This window comes from Panthera pardus, unplaced genomic scaffold (assembly GCF_024362965.1).
Source record: "Panthera pardus isolate Hobbes unplaced genomic scaffold, ASM2436296v1 HiC_scaffold_17, whole genome shotgun sequence".
Classification (NCBI taxonomy): Eukaryota; Metazoa; Chordata; class Mammalia; order Carnivora; family Felidae; genus Panthera; species Panthera pardus.
Window position 1 is genome coordinate 101,000,270 of NW_026526732.1, and position 21,270 is coordinate 101,021,539.

At 48.7% G+C, this 21,270-nt stretch overlaps 1 protein-coding gene across 1 annotated transcript in view; it reads left to right on the forward strand.

Moving 5' to 3' along the window:
• The first annotated feature begins 5,253 nt into the window (after positions 1 to 5,253).
• The window catches only part of TRAM2 (translocation associated membrane protein 2), an 83,837-nt gene continuing 67,820 nt past the window's right edge, over positions 5,254 to 21,270 (forward strand). Inside the window, exon 1 of the mRNA XM_019457403.2 lies at positions 5,254 to 5,508. Coding sequence (XP_019312948.1) covers positions 5,389 to 5,508 — 120 coding nt within the window. The 5' untranslated portion in view covers positions 5,254 to 5,388. The remainder of the gene's footprint in view (positions 5,509 to 21,270) is intronic.

Sequence of the window (21,270 nt, forward strand, 5' to 3'; positions counted from 1 at the left end):
GGTAGCCAGAATCTTCAAAGGAGTTGAGAAATCTCTTCAAGCCCTCTGAGGATGCTTCCCTGGTAAGGTGAATCCAATTATGTTAGTTCTATTCACCTTGCCCATGACTTGGTTTAGGAATGGGCATGTGATGTAATTCTAGCCAGTGAGGCAGTAGGAGAAGTCTGGGGTTTCTGGGAAAGTTTTCTTTACTCTTCAAAATGCCCTCTCCTTCTTGTCTGATTTTTAGGTCTTATTGAATGAAGGATAGAAGGCCTGGAGCTGTTGCAGCTACTCTGTAGCCATGAGGGACAAGTCCAAGTCAAAAGCAAACACAGAGTGGCAAAGTGGAAAAATAGTGAGATCCTAGTTTTTGATGAATCATTTACCCCTGGGAATGAACAAACTTAAGACTTCTTATTATGTGAGAAAATACATTTTTGGGGGATAATGATTGTATATATACCAGCCAAGGTAACAGCATCTCTCATTCAATCATTCATTCAACCAACACTTGATGAAAATATACCATGTGGGATTCCTATGCTTGGTGCTGTTGAAATATGAGAGCAAATGATTAGTTTCCTGCCCTCAACGGTGACACTATCCAAAAGGGGGCAAAACTCACAGAAAACTACACTGACTCCAGAAGAATGTGCTGCTACCTGAGAGGTATGCACAAGGTACAGTATGCATGCCTCCAGCCTAGTACCCCGAAGACAGCTTTGTGAAGGAAGAGATACATGCTCTTTATCTTGGAGGATGGTTACTTCTTTGGCAAAGGGACATGGAACAAAGGCCTTGTGAGGGGAACAAAGACACAGAGATTGGGAACCACATGGTCTGTTCTGGAAAGAGGGGCTCTTCCAGTTTAGTTAAGAGTTGGTGTGGCAGAATTATCAGCAGCCATAACAGGACAGGTGGAGAGAGGCAGATGGTATCCACCTGATCAGTGCCACGCTTTATGAAGCCTGAAATGCTACGGGATGGTCCAGCAAAGGGAACTCTGTGCTGACCAGCTGCTCTGAGTCCTGGTTAGCCACCCACTAGTTATGTGGCCCTTGGTCATTTATGTGTCTCAAAACAGCTATAACGGGTTGGTAATAACTGTCTTGCCTCCCTCACAAGGCTACTGTCAAGTGCAATAGAAACACAAGAGGTTATTATTTCCTCCACCTCCAGATGTAACTATATATTCACCCATTCTTCATCTTTGCTCCAGCAAAGACAACCACTAGAGGAGTTCTCCCTCTTCCTCCTGTGGTTGGGGCTGTTTTCTAAGTCTCCTCCTTTGTTTCATCAATGATCTCTAGTATTAATAGTTTGAGTATTTTCAGTATTTCCTTCTCTCTCTCTCCTGTTTCTTCTCTTGCTCCAGTCTCAAAAAATATATATAATTTAAAGATCCATCCTTCAATTCTCTATATCCGCCAAGACACCATCCATTTCCCTTTTTCTCACCAAACTTCTCAAAAGAATAGACTACTTTCTCACCTCCTTTTCTCATCTTCTATCCACCGGTAAGCCCTCTCCAATGTTAAAAATGGGCTCTCAAAAGCCAGAATGGCTGCATCAAGGGACTTCCTTTTATTCTCATCCTGCCTCACCTAGCCTCTCCTTGTGAAATGCCTAGGCTGTGGCTTCCTCCATCCCTACACTTTCCTTTTCCTCCTCCTCCTCCCTCAGTGTTTGGGGTTCCCTAGGATTCTGCCGACCTCAGGCTTTTCCTCACTCAGCACACTCTCCTTGGACCGCTTACTTAACCCCGTGGTTTCAACAGTCCCATTGCAGATGAACCACAAACACCTTTAATTCTGATTTTCCCTCCCTAACTCCAGTCTAACAGCTTCCATCTGAGCTGTCAAAGTGGCGATTGGGATGTCTCATGACTCCTCAAGCCCAGCTTGTCCAAAGGTGAGGCCATCTTCAGTTCTCTTATGCCCACTCCTTCCTTCTCTGTTGTTCCACATAGAGTTTTTAATGGTCCCCCTATCACTATGTCATCCCAGCCTAGAGTTTTGACTCCTTTAACTCCTGTACATCTTATATTAAAGCAGTCACCAAACCCAGTCAAGAGGTCAGCGGGGGCTGTGGTCATCATCTGAAGGCTTCACTGGGACTAAAGGATCTGCTTCCAAGGTGGCAAGCCAGGCAAACTCGTGCTGGTTGTTGGCAGGAGGCCTCGGTTCCTTGCCATGTGGACCTCTCCATAAAGCTGCTTGCATATCTTTACAACATGGCAGCCAGCTTCCCCCAGAACTAGTGACCTAAGACAAGACAGAAAGGGGAAAGGCAAAATGTGTTTTATGACCTACTCTTGGGAGCCTTACACCATCACATATGCCATAGCCATTTGTTAGAAGTGAGCCGCTAAGTCCAGCCCACACTCAAGAGAGGGTATGGATTGAGAGAGACACAGAATCCGAAGTAGGCTCCAGGCTCTGAGGTGTCAGCACAGAGCCTGATGCGGTCCTCAAACTCACTGACCACAAGATCACGACCTGAGTCGAAGTGGAACACTTAACACTGAGCCACCCAGGAGCCCCTTGAGGACATATTTTTTTTTTTTTTTTTTTTTTTTTAATTTTTTTTTTCAACGTTTTTTATTTATTTTTGGGACAGAGAGAGACAGAGCATGAATGGGGGAGGGGCAGAGAGAGAGGGAGACACAGAATCGGAAACAGGCTCCAGGCTCCGAGCCATCAGCCCAGAGCCTGACGCGGGGCTCGAACTCACGGACCGCGAGATCGTGACCTGGCTGAAGTCGGACGCTTAACCGACTGCGCCACCCAGGCGCCCCCCTTGAGGACATATTTTAAAACCACCACACATGGATTATCTTATCTTTCTGTCTCTGGTAACAAGCAGTGTTTGTCACTCAGTACGTGCTCAGTAGGTGTTTCTAATGGAATGATGTATTAAAGGGGGAGATACTGGAGGCAGGGTATCCAAGGTAACTAGTGTGGGCCAGGTGAAGAATGGTGGAAGTGGGGGCTGTTGGGAGAGATCCTGAGGTTCTGAGATTCATAGGGTCTATGAGTGACTGGATGGGAGGGGCTGAGAAGGGGTCCATTTGGGGTTGAAGATGGTTTTGAAACTAGGACTTTGGGATGGCTGAGACAGGCATCTAGTACTTCCCCTGGGGGGTTGCAAGGTAATAAAATGCTAAAACATGCGTAGGAGAACCCTTTGTCAGGGTTCCTGGATGGCTCAGTCAGTTAAGCGTCTGACTCTTGAAATAAGCTCAGGTCTTGATCCCAGGGTCGTGAGTTTGAGTCCTGCATTGCGCTCTACGCTCAGCGTGGAGCCTGCCTCAGATTCTCTCTCTCTCTGCTTTCCCCCCCACTCATGCTCTCTCTCTCTCTCTCTCTCTAAAATATTTTTTTTTTTTTTTAAAGAACACTTTAATTACATTTGAAAGGACTCAGGGCTCATCAGTATGAGCACTAAGCCATCCCCTTTACTTCAGGTTTCTCATTTATAAACGTAGAGGTTATAATACCTATACCCAGGACTTTCAGCCTGAACACAATGTTAAGAGGTTAGCAATATCCCACCTTTTGCAAGAAATTCCCACCACGATATCCTCTACAAATGGTCATAGGGAACCAGGAGGAAAGAATTAGGTTGAACCGTGTGAAATGCTGGTATTTTAGTTTTGACCTAGAAAGAAACCAACTGGATAGAGGTTGACCTAATAGATGTGGCAGCAGTTTGAAAATTTGAACACCTTTTCACAGGTGTGATGCTCTGGAGTTCTTAACCTTTTTATTCCTTACATGTGTCAGGTCCAACTTTAAGAAAGGTCAGCCTTAGAGCACATGGGTGGCTCAGTCAGTGAAGGAACTGGCTCTTGATTTCAGCTTAGGTGACGATCTCCAGGTCCTGAGTTCCAGCCCCACAGTGTGCGTGGCGCTGACAGCATGGAGCCTGCTTGGGAATCTCTCTCTCCCTCTCCCCCACTACCTGCTCATTCTCTCTCTCACAAAAATAAATAAACATTAAAAAAAAAAAAAAAGGTCAGCCTTGAAGTTAAATGAGGTTTAGTCTTATATAGCCATTACTTTCCCATTTCCTGAAGTCAGATAAAGAAACTAAAGACCAAAGACTGTGTGCTAAATACTGAGTGAAGAAACTACAGATGTAAAATTTATCTAGGAAGTCAAGACAAGCCTAGTCTCAATCACATTTCATACATTGTGCCATATTTAAGAAACCCTATTTACTTAGTGAAATAACTGTGGACCTCATGAAAAAGAGAATGGAAATTAAATAGTTCTTTGTTCATTTTATATTTTTGCACATCTAGAGAGTGATTAGTTGACTCCTTCATCACTGGTAGGAATAAATCCAATATTTGCCTATATAAATTAACTTATTAAAAATACCTTTTGTCCTTCCCAGGAGTACTTTTTAATATTAAACAAAAATTTTCCACGAAAAGGTGCCTTCTTTCTTTCTTCTTCAGTGTTTATTCTTCAGGTCAATTAATATTGAAGGTAGACTTTGGATAAGACGTGTAAAACTAATTTATAATAGCACAAACGTCTCTCAGAGAAGTTAGCAAAACTGCACCCATCCATGCACTCCCCTCATTGGAATCCAAGCTCCCCAGGGCCAGGTCTTTTTTTGTTTGCTGCATATTCCCAGCGATCTGAAACGTGCTTAAGCCACTGCGAGCTCTCAATAAATACTTGGTTGACCGTCCATTCATTGATCATCCGTGCAGGCGCTGCGGCCAGCGAGAAGGCCGGCCTGCAGTTCCCCTCCCTCCACCGGACCTGAGCCGCTCTCAGCCCTGCAACCCCGGGAGTATCCGGCTGCCTGGCCCACCCCTCGGCCCGGCCGCGGCCTCCCCGGCCCTTCCCCTCCCGCGGAGGAAGGAGCGGGCGCCGAGAAGTGGGAAACCCGGGCCCACTTCCTGTCCCGGCAAGGCTGGGCGTCAGCGCCCCCCGCGGCCTGCTCTCTGGGCGCGGGAGGCGGCCGGGCCGCAGCAGAGAGCATGCACTGGGGCGCCGCAGCGGCGGGCCGGGACGAGGGCGCGGGGCCAGGGGGACCTGGCCGCGTTGGTCGCCCCGCGCGCCGGGCCGGCCCCACCCCGCCCCGCGCGTCCCGGCGGCGAGAGGGTTAAGCGCGCGGGGGGCGGGGCCGCAGCGAGCCCTGAGCGCCGAGTGCGGGCCGCGGGTGGGGAGGGGGCTGCGGCCGGGGGCGGTTCCGGGCGGAGGGGGCGGGGGCGGGGGCGGGCGGAGGAAGGGGGCGGGCCCCAGAAGTTGTTCGGCGCTAGGCCGGCGGGCGGGAGGGCGAGCGGGCAGCGGGCCGGCGGGCGGACCGGGCCGGGGCTGGAGAAGTTTGCGCGGCGGCTCGAGAGCGCAGGGTGCGGGCCCCGCCGGCCGCTGCGCGCCCGCTGCCATGGCTTTCCGCAGGAGGACGAAAAGTTACCCGCTCTTCAGCCAGGAGTTCGTCATCCACAACCATGCGGACATCGGCTTCTGCCTGGTGCTCTGCGTCCTCATCGGGCTTATGTTCGAGGTGAGCGAGACTGGGGAGGGGGTGCCCCCTCTCGTGCGTCGGCCGGCGTAGCCCTGCAGGTTCCGCGGGTACTCGTCTGAGCTGGGGAACCTGGCTGCCATGTACGCTCTCTGCGCCCCGGCTTTGTGCACTCTACGCCCCTTGGCCTCCGGGTCAGCCCGGACGCCACCCTCAGCAATGCGCCGTGGCAGCCGTGCCCTGCTCTGCCGCCCCCTGGAGCACCCACCCTATCTTGCAGCGCTCTCTGCAGCCCTGGATCCTAAGCCTGGCTTCGAACCAACCGCAGCGCTGCCACCCTGGCCCGACCAGTGGGGTTTCCTTTCTGGTGTCCGGGAGCCAAGCCCGGAGACTCCCAGACCCGCAGTCATTGCACAACTCTCCCCCTCCCGAGCGGTGGCTGCCAGCTTCTCTGGGCTTTTCCAGTGGGAGGGACCCTGACTCTTTTCCACCCTCCCATCTGATTTTCCGGGTCTTTTGCATCCTCACCTCTGGAACGTGCTCAGGGTGTTCACGTGTGGCCCTGGCCCCATCCCAGAAGTGCCCTTCTGCCATCCTCCTCGCCCCCCCCCCCCCGCCTTCTTTTGCCCTTGCCTAAAAGGCCAGGTTCCATATACCCTTTATGACCCTGTGGACTGTTCCTTTAGAGCCATCTGTAGTGGACCCAGAGCTTCTCACCCATTACAGGGACAGGGAGAGAGATGGAAATACTCTCTGCTTTAGGGGAAAGGTGCTTCTCTCAGAGCTGTGGGGGTGGGGGACGAGGATGGGGTCCTACCAGGGACAGCAGTGCACTGGTGCAGGCCTCACCAAGCAGAGAGTGTTAGTGTGTTAGTGAGCCTCCTGGGGGTCAGAATCCGAGGGGGTCCAGGGAACGACTGACTGTGCTCCGGAGAGGGAGACAAATGTTATATTCAAAGTGGGAGGAACTGGAGGAAAGTGAGTCTAGGGCTTGCTGTGGTGTATCTTGTCTCAGGAGTGAGATTACGTGTGAGTGACACTCCCCTCACTCTCACCGGGTCCTTCCTGCTGGGTAGGATTGCTTATCTGCATTCTCAGGGATGGGATAGGAAGCTGTAATCATTTATGAACTGCTTCGGAGATGAAGGGTTCCTAGTGTGGCTGATTTCTCCCTCTGTGTCCCTCTGTCTCCTCTCTAAGGATGGCAAGGGTTCTCCTTGGCCGGTGAAGCTGCCCTCAGGCTGGGGACATTCTTGTGGTGGTGAGTCAGGGTTGGATGTGTGAATGTGTCCTTGGCTGGGCTTCAGGGTCTGTAGGAGATAAACCTGGGATCAGGATTGGGGTCTGTACTCCAGCTTTTGGTAGTGCTTCTCCATTTCAGCTCCTCCCTCCCTCCCTTCTTCCTCTCCTACCCCCCACCCCCACCCCCCAGCTCTCATGGTATATTGACCCTGACTTTGTCAAGCCAGGGTCATCCCTGGGTCCCAGTCTCTGCTCTGTCACTAGTCGGACTGAAAAATTGACTGCAGCCTCAGTTTCCCCATCATTAAAGAGGTTTGTAAAACCTGTCTTCCTCACAAGGTTAGTTATTGTAAGGTTTAACCAAGATCATATAGACGATAAAAGCCAGAAGAGATTCTACAAATGTGACAAATCGCTTGTTCCTGAAGGCCTGTTGTTATTGATCATACTACTAGCTTAATGAAATAAGAGAGAATTTTGTTTTGTCCAGCCAATACCCTCAGTATCTATTTGCTGTCCTCCATTCTAAGAGGCCTCTGAGTGTGCAGTGTCACCAGTCTTGGAGGGTGTGGTTGGAAAGACACATGTGACAGCTGGAGACCTCAGAGCCACATGCTATACAGCCAGCAGAGCCTCTTGCATGGTCTTATGGCCCTCTTTGCTGTGTTTCAGGCATTTGCTAAGGTTTGTGGCTCTGTGGGTTTTATCTTTGCTTGAAAGAGCTGCTTAGGGTTTGAGTTTGGTATCTCCTTCCCTCTCCTGCCTTTAGTCTTCTGGAAAGTCCTACGCATTAAACCTGGAGTTTTGTGGGAGTTGAAAAGTGCGAGGAGCCCTTAATCCCACTACCTGACAGAAGAGAAAGGTCCAGGGTAGAAGAAATAACAACAAAAATGCCTTCCCTGATTTCCCCTCTTGGGACTGGACTGGGGAGCATGGAGAAGGCCCTGGCTGTGAAATGCCTGCGGACTCCCTCTTGCCACCACCCTCTCCCTACAGAAGCTTAGACCTACAGCGGTTGGGCTTATAGGGCACCGGAGGTACCTTGTGATATTGGTGATGTATGCTGGTATGTGAGAGGGTCATGCCTAAACTTCCCTTGTGAAGGACATGTGTTCTGCTGTGTTAGGCACAAAGGTTCTTGTTGTCTATACCTAACAACTGACTCCACAGAGATAGGAGAGACAGTCAGATTTTTGGAGCTCTGCTCTCCCTACCGAATGAGAGCAGAAAGAGCTCAGTTACTCCCAAAGGACCTCAGAGGAACACCAGAGGAACACTTCACATTTGGAGTAAAGCCAAGGGGTGGCACCACATAACCCAGCATAGGACTTAATAGATATTACTTAGGGTTCTGGGTTCTCCCCTGGAGGACTGGTGTATATGTAGGGTGCATATGAGCGGGGCAGTCCAGCACTTAACACGCTTTTTCGTAGAAGTGAGGACAGAAGGAGGGGGAAGGGAAAGGGGGACACAGGGAGAGAGGATGTCAGGCTCTTGGGTTTCTGACTTGGGGCAGGGCTAGGATTCCTTCATTCAGAAGCTGAGTCAGGAAAACACAGTTATGATTCTTCCCACAAAGAGTGACTCTCCTGGCCGCTCCTCCCTCTGGGGTCCCCTGCCCAGCTTCTGCCAATGAGCTGGACCCCACTGTCCCCACCCCAGGCAGCCACAGCCCCTCGCATCCCAACAGGCCTCCATCTCACCTTGCCCCTTCTCCAACTCACCCTCAGCTCGCCAGCATTTAGAGGGGCTTTCATTTCCCCCTCAGGGATCCTAGGACTTGAGTTCTGTCTCCTGGGAGATGATGACTCCAAATTTCCTCCCTCGGGATCCCTTCCTTTGGGAACACACATGAAGAGGTGCCCCTCCCTCCTCCTTTTGGTTTAGTTTTGGGCCGTCCTAAAATTCCTTCTCCCATTTCCAAGGCAGGGGTGGGTTCTTTGCCCTGAACCCAGGTTTCCTTTCCATTCTGCAATGCTGTTTGGAATAGAGCTGTTCTGTGCAGCCACAGCACTTGGCTAAAAAATGTCAGGAATGTGGAGCTTTATTTTCCCCCTCCTTCCCTTCCAGCTCTCTCTTTCTTAACTCTGGCTTTTGGGGGAGTTGGTGCAAGTGGGAGTTTTCTACCCCACGGTTTGGTCCTGCAGTCCTGTCTTTGGTGGAGTCCAGTCTGACTCCCCTTCAGGGTGTGGGCGGCCAGCCGGGGGTGTGTGTGTGTGCGTCAGATTTGAAAGCTGCCTGCCCCTCCCCTTTCCCTTTGCTTTCCAGTGTCCCGTTCAGTGCCACGTTTCAAACTGAAACAGGCAGGGGAAGAGGAAAACTCTCTCATTAGTGAATGGAGAATGAGAAAAAGTGGAGGGTGTGGGGGGGAGCATCGAACAGAGAGGAAGCAATTATACATTACCTCTAAAATGTCATTTTGAAACAGAAACTTTTTTGTTGGTTTTAAAGCTCATTCGCAGGCCCTGCGGGCTCTGTAGCATGGAAATGTTTCTAGAACTCTAGGCCTGTCATTTGTAGGTTCGGTTCCTGTTTGGTCTGTGATGACTTGAGGGTTTAGGACCCAGAGAACTTTTCTGGTAGCGGCTGGTTTTGCTTCTTTTGGAGGTAGATGTGGAAGAGCTGCCTTCTTCCCTGTTCCGGACACCGTGATTGACTTGTCAGAATGATGTGCCTGCAGCCCGTACAATGGCAGTCCTGTTAACACACAGGTTCCATGGCTCCAGCTCACACCCTCCCAGACGCACCTGTAGGCATTATGACCTGCGTGAGGCTGCTGGTCCTGTCTGATTATTAGCCTTGTGAAACAGTTCTGCTTCTGTTGTATTTCTGTGAAGAGGTATGTAAATGGCACAGGCGTGCGTCTGTGGACAGATGTTGTTTCTTGGACTACCTTCAGGGTGCTTTTGAAGATGTCTCTTTGCCAGCTTTTGTAGCTTTTGACTTTATATATCATCCTCACTGGCCTCTGACTTAGTCGTTTAGTGGTGTTCTAGAGAAATTAGTCAAGGGAAACTGAGAAGGGTCACTTATTCTCTTGGGTGCTCTCATTCTGTGGTTGGATTTCCACACACATTGCTCAGTGATCTGAGCAACAGAGCAGAAATTTGGAGCTAGTTTCTCTCCTGGTCAAGCCTCAAGTGTAACTGTATCCTATGGGACTTAATGGTGAATCAGCTATCCCTATTTCTTCCCTTGGCAAAAATGTGCTCTCCGGAAAGGGGGTGTTGATCAGTTAGTGAGTTTTTAACCCTTACCTCAGGATGAAGACTGATACCTGTAAAAATGCCCGGCACTCTGCCTGGCACATGGGCACTTAGTCGATGGTCTCAACAAACACGCCCATCACTGCTGCTCTTGGCTTCATTGTTGGGTCTGTGAGTACATCTTCCACCATCAGACTGGCTTGTTGGGCACGGGGGCTGCATTTCATTTTAGATCTGACATGTTTTGCGATGAGACCTTGCCCCCAAGTTTTCCAGTGCTGGCCATTTGCTCACCAAAGGGGATGATTGCTCTACCCTGGGTCCCTCTTTTTCCCCAGGGAGCCTGTGGTACGGCGTTCTTTGGAGAACGTCTGTTTTCTCTCTGACATCTGTCTCGTTAGAACACGGGCTGTGGGGTCTCTGTGCGGCCACTGTCAGCCGGTGGAGGAGTAAAAACCATGAGGAGACTGCCCCGTGAGCTAAATAGGTGCCCCTTTTCTCTTGCTCACTCCGTTTTCTGAGCCCTCAGTTGCTCGTTTCTCGGGGGCACTGTCCAGACCAGTCACAACAGAGCGCCTCAGTCCTGACTGTTTGTAGAGCACACGTGTTGCTATGGTGAAAACTTCACTCTGGCAGGCATGAGCTCCCTTTTGATCTGCTTTGTCGTGGGCAGGGGCCCCAGAAATCACTCTGTGGCATAGCTGATGTACCTCCCGTTCCCACCCTGATAAATGACGAAGCCAGAGGGTTGATAAGACCGGATTAGAGTTCCCAAACTCCAGAAGTGCTTTCTAATCAGCGAGAGCACTATTAGCAGTCTTTGGTGGGAAATTGCACTGATACTATCTCTTAACCTTTTCATCCAGCGCTGTGTATCTGGTATCCGTTGGTACCTAATGGTTAAAGAAAGGGAAAAAAAAAAGAGGAAAAGAAAACAGTAAAACTACTAACATGGCTCCTGACACAGCCCTTCTTATTTCACAAGCAGACCTTTATCTTTTACACAGTCTATTGCTTTGCCTTGATTTACCTCCGCTGTCTCAAATGGCCCACAGTAGAGGAGAACCCAACTCAACCTAGTCACAGCTGGTTGACGGTGCAAGTTCACTGTGTGGTTTAAAGAGCTTTGCAGGCAGCTCTTCTGGCCAGTGCAGGTTCACACAGCTTTCTTTGCTTTTCAACAGAGGAAGTGGAGGCAGATTGGAGGCGGGTGGGGGAGGGTGCTCTGAGGCCCCTGGAGCCCACTGGTGAGTTTGTGGGAGCTTAGGGTTAGGTGAGGCGCTGCTCTGTGGCTCTCCGCCTGAGCCACGTTGCCTCTTGACGGCTTTCCTCATTTGTCTGGATGGGTTGGCAACACTTGACATCTGCAAAATGCTTTACTAGCCTCACCCTGTAATCTGGATGGTTTATGGGGGTTGTCATACCCATCCAGAGCCTGGCTTCCAGAGGAGAGACTTGGCCAAGGACCATTCCCTCCTAGTCAGAGTTGGAGCCAAAATAAGAATTCAGCAACGTCTGGCTCACATTTAGAGCTCAGCCCTAATGCTTCCATGAACGAGGAGTCTATGGAATGTAGCCACAGGCTGCTTTATTTTTCTTTGTCTGAGTGGAATCTGTTTATTACCTGGAAGTAATGTCTGCAGGTCATTGTTCCACTTGGAGGCTTTTCTGCCTGGAACAGTCATTGAGATTTGCATCTCCCTGAAAGAGATGACAGAGGATGACCCAAATGTGTGTATCACATGGGAACATAGGTGAATGGGCAGGGGCTTTACCTACTGTGAAAGTTCCTGCCTGTTATTAGCCAGCATCTGTGGAAGAATAGTTTCCTCTGGCTGTTGTATTTTCATTGCCCTTATGGTCAAGTTAATATTGTGGTCATAGATCAAGGGCATATCTTTTCTTCGCATTTCCCAAGATTAAGGATTAGAGGGAAACCTAGAAGTCATCTACTATGTCTATAGAAGAGGATAATAGACTCCCAGAGGTTGGGAGATTTGCCCAGGACAGTAGAGGGAAGTTTTGGCAAATGTGGGGCTTGAGCATACATCTTCTGACTCAAGTCTAGGGAATTTTCTACGCGTTTATTTGCCCCCTGGAATTCTCGATGCTACCTTTGAGTGCCACGGTATGTGTAGAAGCCTTGCAATTGATACATCTTTCTTAAGTGTGCTATGTTCATTAGTTTGGCAACTGTTTATTGAGTTCCTGCCGTGTTCCTGTGTTGAGTTCTGGGAACGCAGATGAATAAAGTGGGGTCCTTGTCCTCAGAGAGGTCACTGTGTGGTAGCTTAAAGCTGGTAAGCTATTTGTGGAAGGGAGTCAGGCCTTGAACTTGATGTAAATGGCAGGTGCAGCTTATAGGCAGACTGTTGGGCCTCAACCTTAAGCCACTGCTGTTGGTGGAAGGGGGTGGTTTCTTAAATGTAGACCCGACACCCTGAGTGTGGAGTTGTCAGTAGTTAGGGGACAAGAGTGGTGGTCATTTCTAGATACCTTGTGAGGCACAGCTGGTGCTCTTAAACTTTACAGCTTTGTGAATAAGTGAACTGACCAAAGGCTTTGTGTGTGTGTGTGTGTGTGTGTGCGCGTGTATGCACATGTCCATGTGCACGTGCCACAGATGTGATTTCTAACACCAGGAGGTCTTTATTGATTGAGATTAGGAGAGCTCTTCCATATGATTTCTTCAGATTTTTACCATAAAACTCCAACATGATCTGAAATGTACCTTTTGGGTTAGTGGAGGTGATGATCACACCTGGGGTGAAAAGGACTTACGACTCTGAGCCTCAGTTGCCCTGTCTTTGCAGTAGGGAGAAGATTTCTTAATAAAGCTCCTGAATTTTATAAGAGCAGAGCATTTCCTTTTTTACTTAATTTATTCGTTTTATTTTTTTAAGTAGGTTCTATGCCCAACATGGGGCTTAAACTCATGACCTGGAGATCAGGAGTTGCGTGCTCCACTGACTGAGCCAGCCGGGCGCCCCAGGGCCGAGTATTATTATCAGTTTGTTCCTTCATTTTTATCATAAATGTGTAGATAATCTCTGCAGAGAGTTTTTAAAAGAGACTTTGTAGTGACCCACCGGTATTCTGAAGATTTCTGTGGCTTTTGGGGAGACAGAACGGTGTGTCCTACTTCAAGACAAAGGATAGAGAGGTGATTTTTACAGCCTACCTCTCCCCCAGCTGCTTGCTTTGAGGAATGTCCAGGATCACACTGGCTTGTCAACAAGTGTGTTTGTGCCTGGTATAGGGTGGGATCTGCCAAAAGATAGTGTTGCGAGTCTGTGAGAATGTGGCTTTAGGTTTAAAGGTACCAGGGATGTATTATGGGCTCCTTTCCTGAATGTTAAGAGCAGGCTGGGGGTTCCTGACCTGGAGGAGCAATTCCAGGGTAAGCAGGCCTCCCCTCCAGCAATGCCTGGAGCCCTGCAGGAAATCACCAGGCCTGCTTCACAATGCCTGGTTTCCTGCTGAGAATTCCTTGGAACTTGGAGCAGAATTGCACTTTTTAGACCCAACACTTCTGGAGTTGAGAGTGTGTTTGGTGTGTAGCATGACTTTGTACTGGATCAACTTTTGACCTCGTTGGGCAAGGACACACTTGTTTGTATGGATTTTGTGACTGTTGGCCTGGAAGGTGGAAAGGGATGGTTGATAGCTGCTTTCTTTTCCTTTTTTTTTTTTTTAATTGCAGTTTGCTCTCTGGTTTGGCATGAAGTGTGAACACACGTTCCTCTTCCAGAGTCCTCGAGGCTTGAGCTGTCCTCAGGCCTGGATTCTCCCTTGGGTCCTGCCACTAAATAGCTGCATGGCCCATGCAAGCTGCTCAGCTCTCTGGGCCCCATTGCTTCCCGGGCTGTCTCTTGTTTGTGGCTCAGTCATGCCTGTTTAATGTGGTTATGTACAACAGGGCTGGGGATGTGTAGACAACTTAAGTTGTCAGTCAGAAATTGGGAGGGGAGGAAAGGGGGCACCTTCCTTCCCCCTCTTCTCCCCCAGCCATATAGATTTCGGGGTTAGTCAGAATAAAGTTGTGCCTCCATCGGGTTAAGTGGTCTCAACTTCTCATCTTTGTTTCCTTTCTTCTTTGCATCGAAATCAGGTTCTAGCCTAAATTTGGGTTTGATGCAGAGTCCAGCTTAGTGGAACCAGCTTTGGAAAAGGAGAAAATCCTTACATTAGAAAGGAACTGTCTGGAGTCAGGGGAGAGGCTAGGCTTTGTTTGTGACTTTCAAGCCAAAGGCCCTGTGGCCTCTCTAAGGCCGATCAGGGTGTTGAGGCAGAGCAAGAAGAATGGCCCGTGTCTCCTGCTCTGCTGTGTGCGTTTTATCATCCTGGTCTTCTGAGTGTGATCTGGGGCCCTGGGCTGGAGCAGATTTTCCTATTCAGTGATGTGCTTGTCGAGTACACATTACACTCCTCTGTGGCTTTTTTCTTTTCTTTTTTCAGATCAGTAGTGTCTGACCCATGACCTACCATTCTTATCCCCTCTGCCCTCAAGAGTGTTCTCAGGGCTTTGCCTGACTGACTACAACCACTTCTTCTTCTTCTTCTTTTTTTAATGTTAATTTACTTTTGAGAGAGAGAGAGAGACAGACAGACAGAACACGAGCAGGGGAGGGGCAGAGGACAGGGAGACACAGAATCCGAAGCAGGCGCCAGGCTCTGAGCTGTCAGCACAGAGCCTGACGCGGGGCCTGAACCCCTGAACCGTGAGTTCATGACCTGAGCCAAAGTTGGAGGCTCAACCGACTGAGCCACCCAGATGCCCCAACAACCACTACTTCTGAAGCATCTTCCATCACTCTGACCAAATAGCAGGCTTTCTTCCTCAAAATTATAAGAGTGAGGAAGAGGTAGAGAGGGACGAGGCAGTGCTTAATGACCTTGTTCTGACGCCTAGCTTCAAGTAGGAGTTACCCGTCACATCTCATATTTGAAGTATCACAGTGTTTGGCTCACCAAAAGTAGTCCACACCTGTGGCATCCAGCAGGTGGCCACTAGCCACGTTTGGCTTTTCTAGTGCAGTAGAATGAAGTGAAATTAAAAATTCGGTTCCTTAGTCACACTAGGCACGTTCGACGTCTCAGGAGCACAGCTATAGATAGAGTGTTGCCACCACCGCAGAAAGTTCTGTTGGACCACGTAGGTGCACATGTTCCTTTCTGAGGGCTTTCATAGTAGTAAGCAGTGGTTCATGCTGTGGTTCTGTGGGGGAACCATTAGAGGCCCTGGATCACGGTGGCTAAGGTCAGGGCCCTACTACCAGTCCGCCTGACTTTGAACTCTGGTTCACCTTGTCATCTTGGTAAAGGATCTAACCTCTCTGTGCTGCCGTTTCCTCATCAGTAAAAATATGCCGTAAAGTTGTTGGGAGGATTAGAAGCATTGATATAAAAGATGTCAGAAAGGTTGACATAAATAGAGCACCTAGAAGAAGGTGTGGTACAGGAGCTCAATACCTGCTGCCTGTTGTCCTTCCTACGCTTGAACAGCGCTGGAGTGACACCTTAACTCTGCAGAAACCCCCTTTGCAGCTGCCTCATCTGTTTGGAGCATAGCTGAGAAACAGGATGCAGGGGGAGGTCCCGGAGCAGCCCAGTGATGGCCCCAGACCTGTGTCCTGACACCACACCTAGGCTAGTTGCTTGGGCTTTGACCTCTCCTCAAAGCCCACCAGCGCTTACTTTTCATACAGCTCTATGAGGCTTGGTTATCTCATTCCCAAGATTACAGAAGGAAGATTAAGTTAGAACGGGAGAAGTGGCTGGGGTAGCTGACGTTTGGGAGGACTACCCCATTCCTAAACACTTAAGAGTCATAAGAAATGGGGTGCCTGGATGGCTCAGCCAGTTAAGCGTCCAACTCTTGATTTCGACTCAGGTCATGATCTCACAGTTCGTGAGTTCAAGCCCCACATTGGGCTCTGCTGACAGTGCAGAGCATGCTTCCGAGTCTCCGAGTCTCTCTCTCCCCCTCTCTCTGTCCCTCCCCTGCTTGCTTCTCTCTCTCTCCCTCTCTCAGAAAAAAAAACCCCAAAACAACAACAACAACAACAAAACAAACTTAAAGTCATAAGAAATAAAAAAAAAAAAGCAAACATGTGTACTTGGTGTCCCTTAGTATACGTACAGATGCACAGACAACTTGTATAGATTTTGAGGTTACCATGATAGACTAGCACCAGATGGTACTCGATCATAATGATTATCTGCAGGGAAAGTGAAAGGTATGTAGGATGCTCACGTGTGTAGGAACATTTCTGTCCACAGTGATTAATGTTGCAGTTTCAGTACCTAAATCTTCAGCAATATGGAAACTGGATATCCAGAATGATTCAGCCCCAGACATTTCTGGCCAGTCACAGATTTTTTTGTAGCCCTGAAATAAAAGGCAAAGTCGGTCCATTGTACAGTGTACTTTCTTACCCAAGAAATGCGGAAGAAACTTTGCTGACATTCTTATCGTCTAGTCTGGGAAATCCCTTCATTCAACACTATTCAACCACCTGCCGTTCAATTTTCTTCTTTTTCTAATCATTCAGTAAATACATCTCTGCGCAAAATTCTGAAATGTGTAATGGAAGCCAGCTGACATAGTTCTTGGCATGACTTGCTCTACTGTGGTCCGTTTTGGAGCTTCCAAACGAAGAAAATGAGATGCTGCTCAGCCACTGTTCCTGGAGTCTCGTGGGTCCAGCATATTCTAGGCCTGACAACTGTGCCTTGTCAGATTATCAGTGGCCACTTACACGACCTTTAGCGTATAGCTGTGGCCAGGTGTAACTTGACCAATGTTGCTGGCTTCTCAGTCTCACCATTTGGGTTGTTTGCTCACATGGCCCGATAGATGTGTGTCCAGACTAAGCTGATTCCGATCTCTTGCCTCCTCTTTCTACAAACCTTGATTAAAGAGCTTTTTGTGAGTCATTGTTCTAGATGCTGGCAAAACAGGGGAAAGACATGCTGCCCAATTACAAGGAAGAACCTTACCATCTAATAAGGGAGACAGATGACGGGAAACAAGTACAGTCTCTTGATGATGAGTATTCCAGTTGAGCCGCCATATTTGTCTTCTGTGTTTGGCACACAGTGGTGTTCACTAGGTAGTGGTCTGCTGGAGAGGATACTCTGGGAACATGGAGGAGGGGCTCCTTGCCCAGAATAGGGGTAAGTGCATGCTGGGTGAGGCCAGGGAGAGAAGAGGATGTGAGAGGACACTAGGCAAGGGGATCCGCTTGTCCCTGTGAATGCACAGCTGGGGCTGGCATGAAGCACTGGGGTACTCAGCAGGCTAGTGTGATAGGATGCTCTGGGTGAGGGGCGCCTGGGTGGCGCAGTCGGTTAAGCGTCCGACTTCAGCCAGGTCACGATCTTGCGGTCCGTGAGTTCGAGCCCCGCGTCAGGCTCTGGGCTGATGGCTCGGAGCCTGGAGCCTGTTTCCGGTTCTGTGTCTCCCTCTCTCTCTGCCCCTCCCCCATTCATGCTCTGTCTCTCTCTGTCCCAAAAATAAATTAAAAACGTTGAAAAAAAAAATTAAAAAAAAAAAAAAAAGGATGCTCTGGGTGAGACTGGAAATGAAGAGTCTGGTCAGGAGGCTGTGGCACTGATCCATGTGAGAACTGCTCCCTCCCCAAAATTTCAGTCTCCTTCCAACCTGGAGGAGGGACCAGGACCCCCACGCTGATGTCAATTCAGAGGCTGCTGGCACTGCAGGGTCTCTCCTCTCCCAGTTCTCTTTCCCCAGGCATGTTATGTGACACAGGCAAGCTACAAGGCAGTTGTGGGGGGGAGGGGGGGGGGTGGGCAGGCAAGGACAGCTAAAGCTAGGAGAGAGGAACAGCTTTTCTTTAGACCTTATTGTAACCCTGAGGCATGCATTGATGTGATGTTGCTCTTGAATATGAATATCATTGTTTGTCTTGTGTTGCCTTTGCATTATCACTGACATGTCCTTTGAACTTATTTAAAAGGTATTTTTTTTGCACCTAATGTGATTTCCAATTTTTTAAAAAGTAGGGAGGGCCTCAGCTAGATGGAACATCTTTTTCTCCACTTTTTTTTTTTTTTTTTTTTTTAGTTAAATCAGCCACGAAGAGGTTTGCACTCAAGTACTGTGGCCTTATCTAAGGAAGCTGGTGCTGTTCCTGTGTTCAGAGGAGATGGAGGGAGGGGGAGCATTTTTTTTTTGTAGAGGCTTTTCTAGGTATAGGTGAGGTGGGGACAGACATGTAGGGGTTCACTGGTGGACAGAGGAAGGTAGGCATGGCCTGTAGGTAGCATTTCATTTGCTCTAAGTTATCGAGCACTCACTGTATACTAGAGTATACCCATATCGTGTCAAGGAGTACCCCACAGCGGTGTCAGTAAATAATTCTTTGAAATGTGCTTGGGAGAATGAGGAGTAGCTGATCTGTCGCATGCCTTCCATCTCTAAACTTTTGCAGACCCTTAGAAACAGATGCATTGAGATTTGCCTTTGTGTGATTTCTAGCACGTTATTTGAACACCTGGGGGTTGTCTTCCCAAGACCTGTTGGTGATCATCCACTATTTTACGAAACACCCCGGACTCCCATGGGTGGTTTACATTGTCTCCGGAGGAGAGGGAGAATACAAGCATGTGTGTCCGGACAGAAACCCACCATGGCCACTTCTCCCTTGCCTTGTTCCCCATATCGAAGTCCCAGCAGTTTTACCCCTGCATTTGCTCCCAAGTCCCCTCTCATACTTCACTGCTCTTTGGCTTTAGCTCAGACTCCTGAGTGGTTATACGGGTCCTAGCTTGGACCTCAGCCTCTTGTCTGGTCTCCTGTCCGCTCCCTTTCCTCAGAGCTACCACTGATTGTTGTCTTCAGACACAGAGCCGACCATGGGGCTCCCTTACTTAAAATCCTTCCATGGTGCCCACCTAAAGTCTAGGCTGCCTAGCATGGCATGCTGGGCTCCCCCAAAGCCTGACCAGCCTTTGTCCTGGACCCCCTCTGTTCCTTGTTTGGGCCCTGCCCTGCCTACCCCCAACGCAAACCACCTACCTGAGGTTCCAGAACATCCTCTCTCTGTGCCTGCCTGCTTCCGTTCATGCTCCCGCCCACCCCCAGGTCTTCTCCTTCCCCCTTCTTGAACCACTGCCTCCCATATCACACAGTTGCCACCTGCTCCAAACGTTGTCCTCAGCCCTTCTTCCTGCCTCCTTTCTGTCTACCTCTCTATTTCTCTTGTTTATTCATTCAACCAGACTCAGACCGAGCATTTGCTCCCTGCCAAGCACTGTTCTTGGGGCTAGGTAGGATAAAAGATGAAAAGGCGAAGATTCTGCCATCGCGGAGCCAAGAGTCCTTAGGGAGGTGACAGTGTCACTGCCACTCCTGTGTGTAGGAGGTACACTTCAAGAGTCAGGGAGGGGAGCATAATTCTCCTGGGAGTATTAGGGACAGTTTATTTGAAAATGGAGAAGTCTGGGCTGGACCCTGAGGCCTGAGGGGCATTGGCCAGGCAGAGAGGACATGTGTAAAGGACAGAGATGTGCAGGTGGGTGATGTGATAAGTGGCTCCATGTTACCAAAGTGGGGTGGGGGTGGGGAGTAAGGAAGGAAGTGAGGGAAGATGAGTCTGGACTGGCAGGCATGGTTCGGCCCATTGGTGGCCCTTGTTCAGAAGTTTGGATTTACTCCTCAGCTCAGGTAATAGGGAGCCATTGAAGTTTTCCTGAGCACAGAAGTTACTTCATCACATTTGTACTTGGAAGGTCACAGGCAGTAGGGCCGAAGCGTGTTCCTTGCACTTGCTGTGAGCTCCCTGAAAGGAACAGGTTGCTTTACATTTTCTCAGTATCCCCAGCACCTCTGTGCCTAATATGTAGTTGGTGTGAATTGATTGAGGATGGGCTTGTGCACACACAGGATAGTGTGCATCTTGAGTTGCCTTTCTGCTGCTGGTGGTCATGTGCACCTTTTTCTATTCATGCTGTCTCTTCTGGGTTCTCAGGTACCCAGTAAGAGGTGCTCGTGAGCATATTCGGAATTCCTGCTACTTTAGCATGTGCACACAGGGAGGGAACCTATAATCCTAGCCATTTAAAGCTTTTAAACATTTTTTTTTGAATAGACAATATTTGGCAGTGCAGTCACATTATTCAAAAATCAAAAACATTAAAAAAAAAGAATACATTGAAAGTGTCCCTCCCTGACCTCTTCTTATCTAGCTCCCCTCCCCTGCCCCTAGGTAGCACTTCATTTATTTTTGTGTATCCTTGAGTTTATTTATGCAAATACAAGCAGCTATAAATTATATGATAGATTTTGGATATATAGAGAGTACATATACACATGTGATATGCACACATATATATATATATATAATATATACATATGTATGTATGTGTATATATATATAATATATACATATGTATGTATGTGTATATATATGTGTGTGTGTATTTCCTGTCCCCCTCTCTTGCGCAGAACAAAGTGTATTATCTACACTGTTCTGCTCCTTGCTGTTTTTGGTTCACAAAATATCCTAGAGCTCTTTCCATGTCAGTATGCAGAGAATTTCCTCATCAGTGTGTAAGCTTGCATAGTCTCCCATCATGCAGGTACACTGGACTTCATTTAATCAGTCCCCTTTTGGTGGATACCTGGGTTGTTTCTAATCGTTTGCTCTTATAAGCAATGCTGCAGTGAATATCTTGGTACATAGGTCATTTCATGTCTATACAGCCATATATCTCATAACATATTTTCCCAGAAGCAGGATGACTGGGTCCAAGCATAAGTGCATTTGTGTTTTTGACAGATATTGACAAATTGTCCTCGTCCTTTATTTTTTTAAATTTTTTAATGTTTTTATTTTATTTTTGAGAGAGAGAGACAGAGACAGAGACAGAGCATGAACAGGGAAGGGGCAGAGAGAGAGGGAGACACAGAATCCGAAGCAGGCTCCAGGCTCTGAGCTGTTAGCACAGAACCTGATGCAGGGCTCGAACTCATAGACCGTGAGATCATGACCTGAGCCGAAGTCTGACGCTTAACCAACTGAGCCACCCAGGCGCCCCTCCTTGTCCTTTTTAAATACCACATTGAAACCAAGAAATCAGCCATAGACTCTTTATTGTGTGTCGTTGAAAATCTAATACCACTGCCTGCATTGATCTTGTTCACTGCTGTATTCTTAGCAACTAACATGGTGCCCGGCATGTAACGGGAGTCAAATACTTGGATTTCTAAATGACGTTGTTTGGCATGTTCGGATAGTGGGGTTCTTCCCTGTTGATTATCTTTCAGCTCTTCTGTGATGTATCTTTTCTGTCTGGCCCTTTATACAAATTTTTCCCTCAGGACACCATC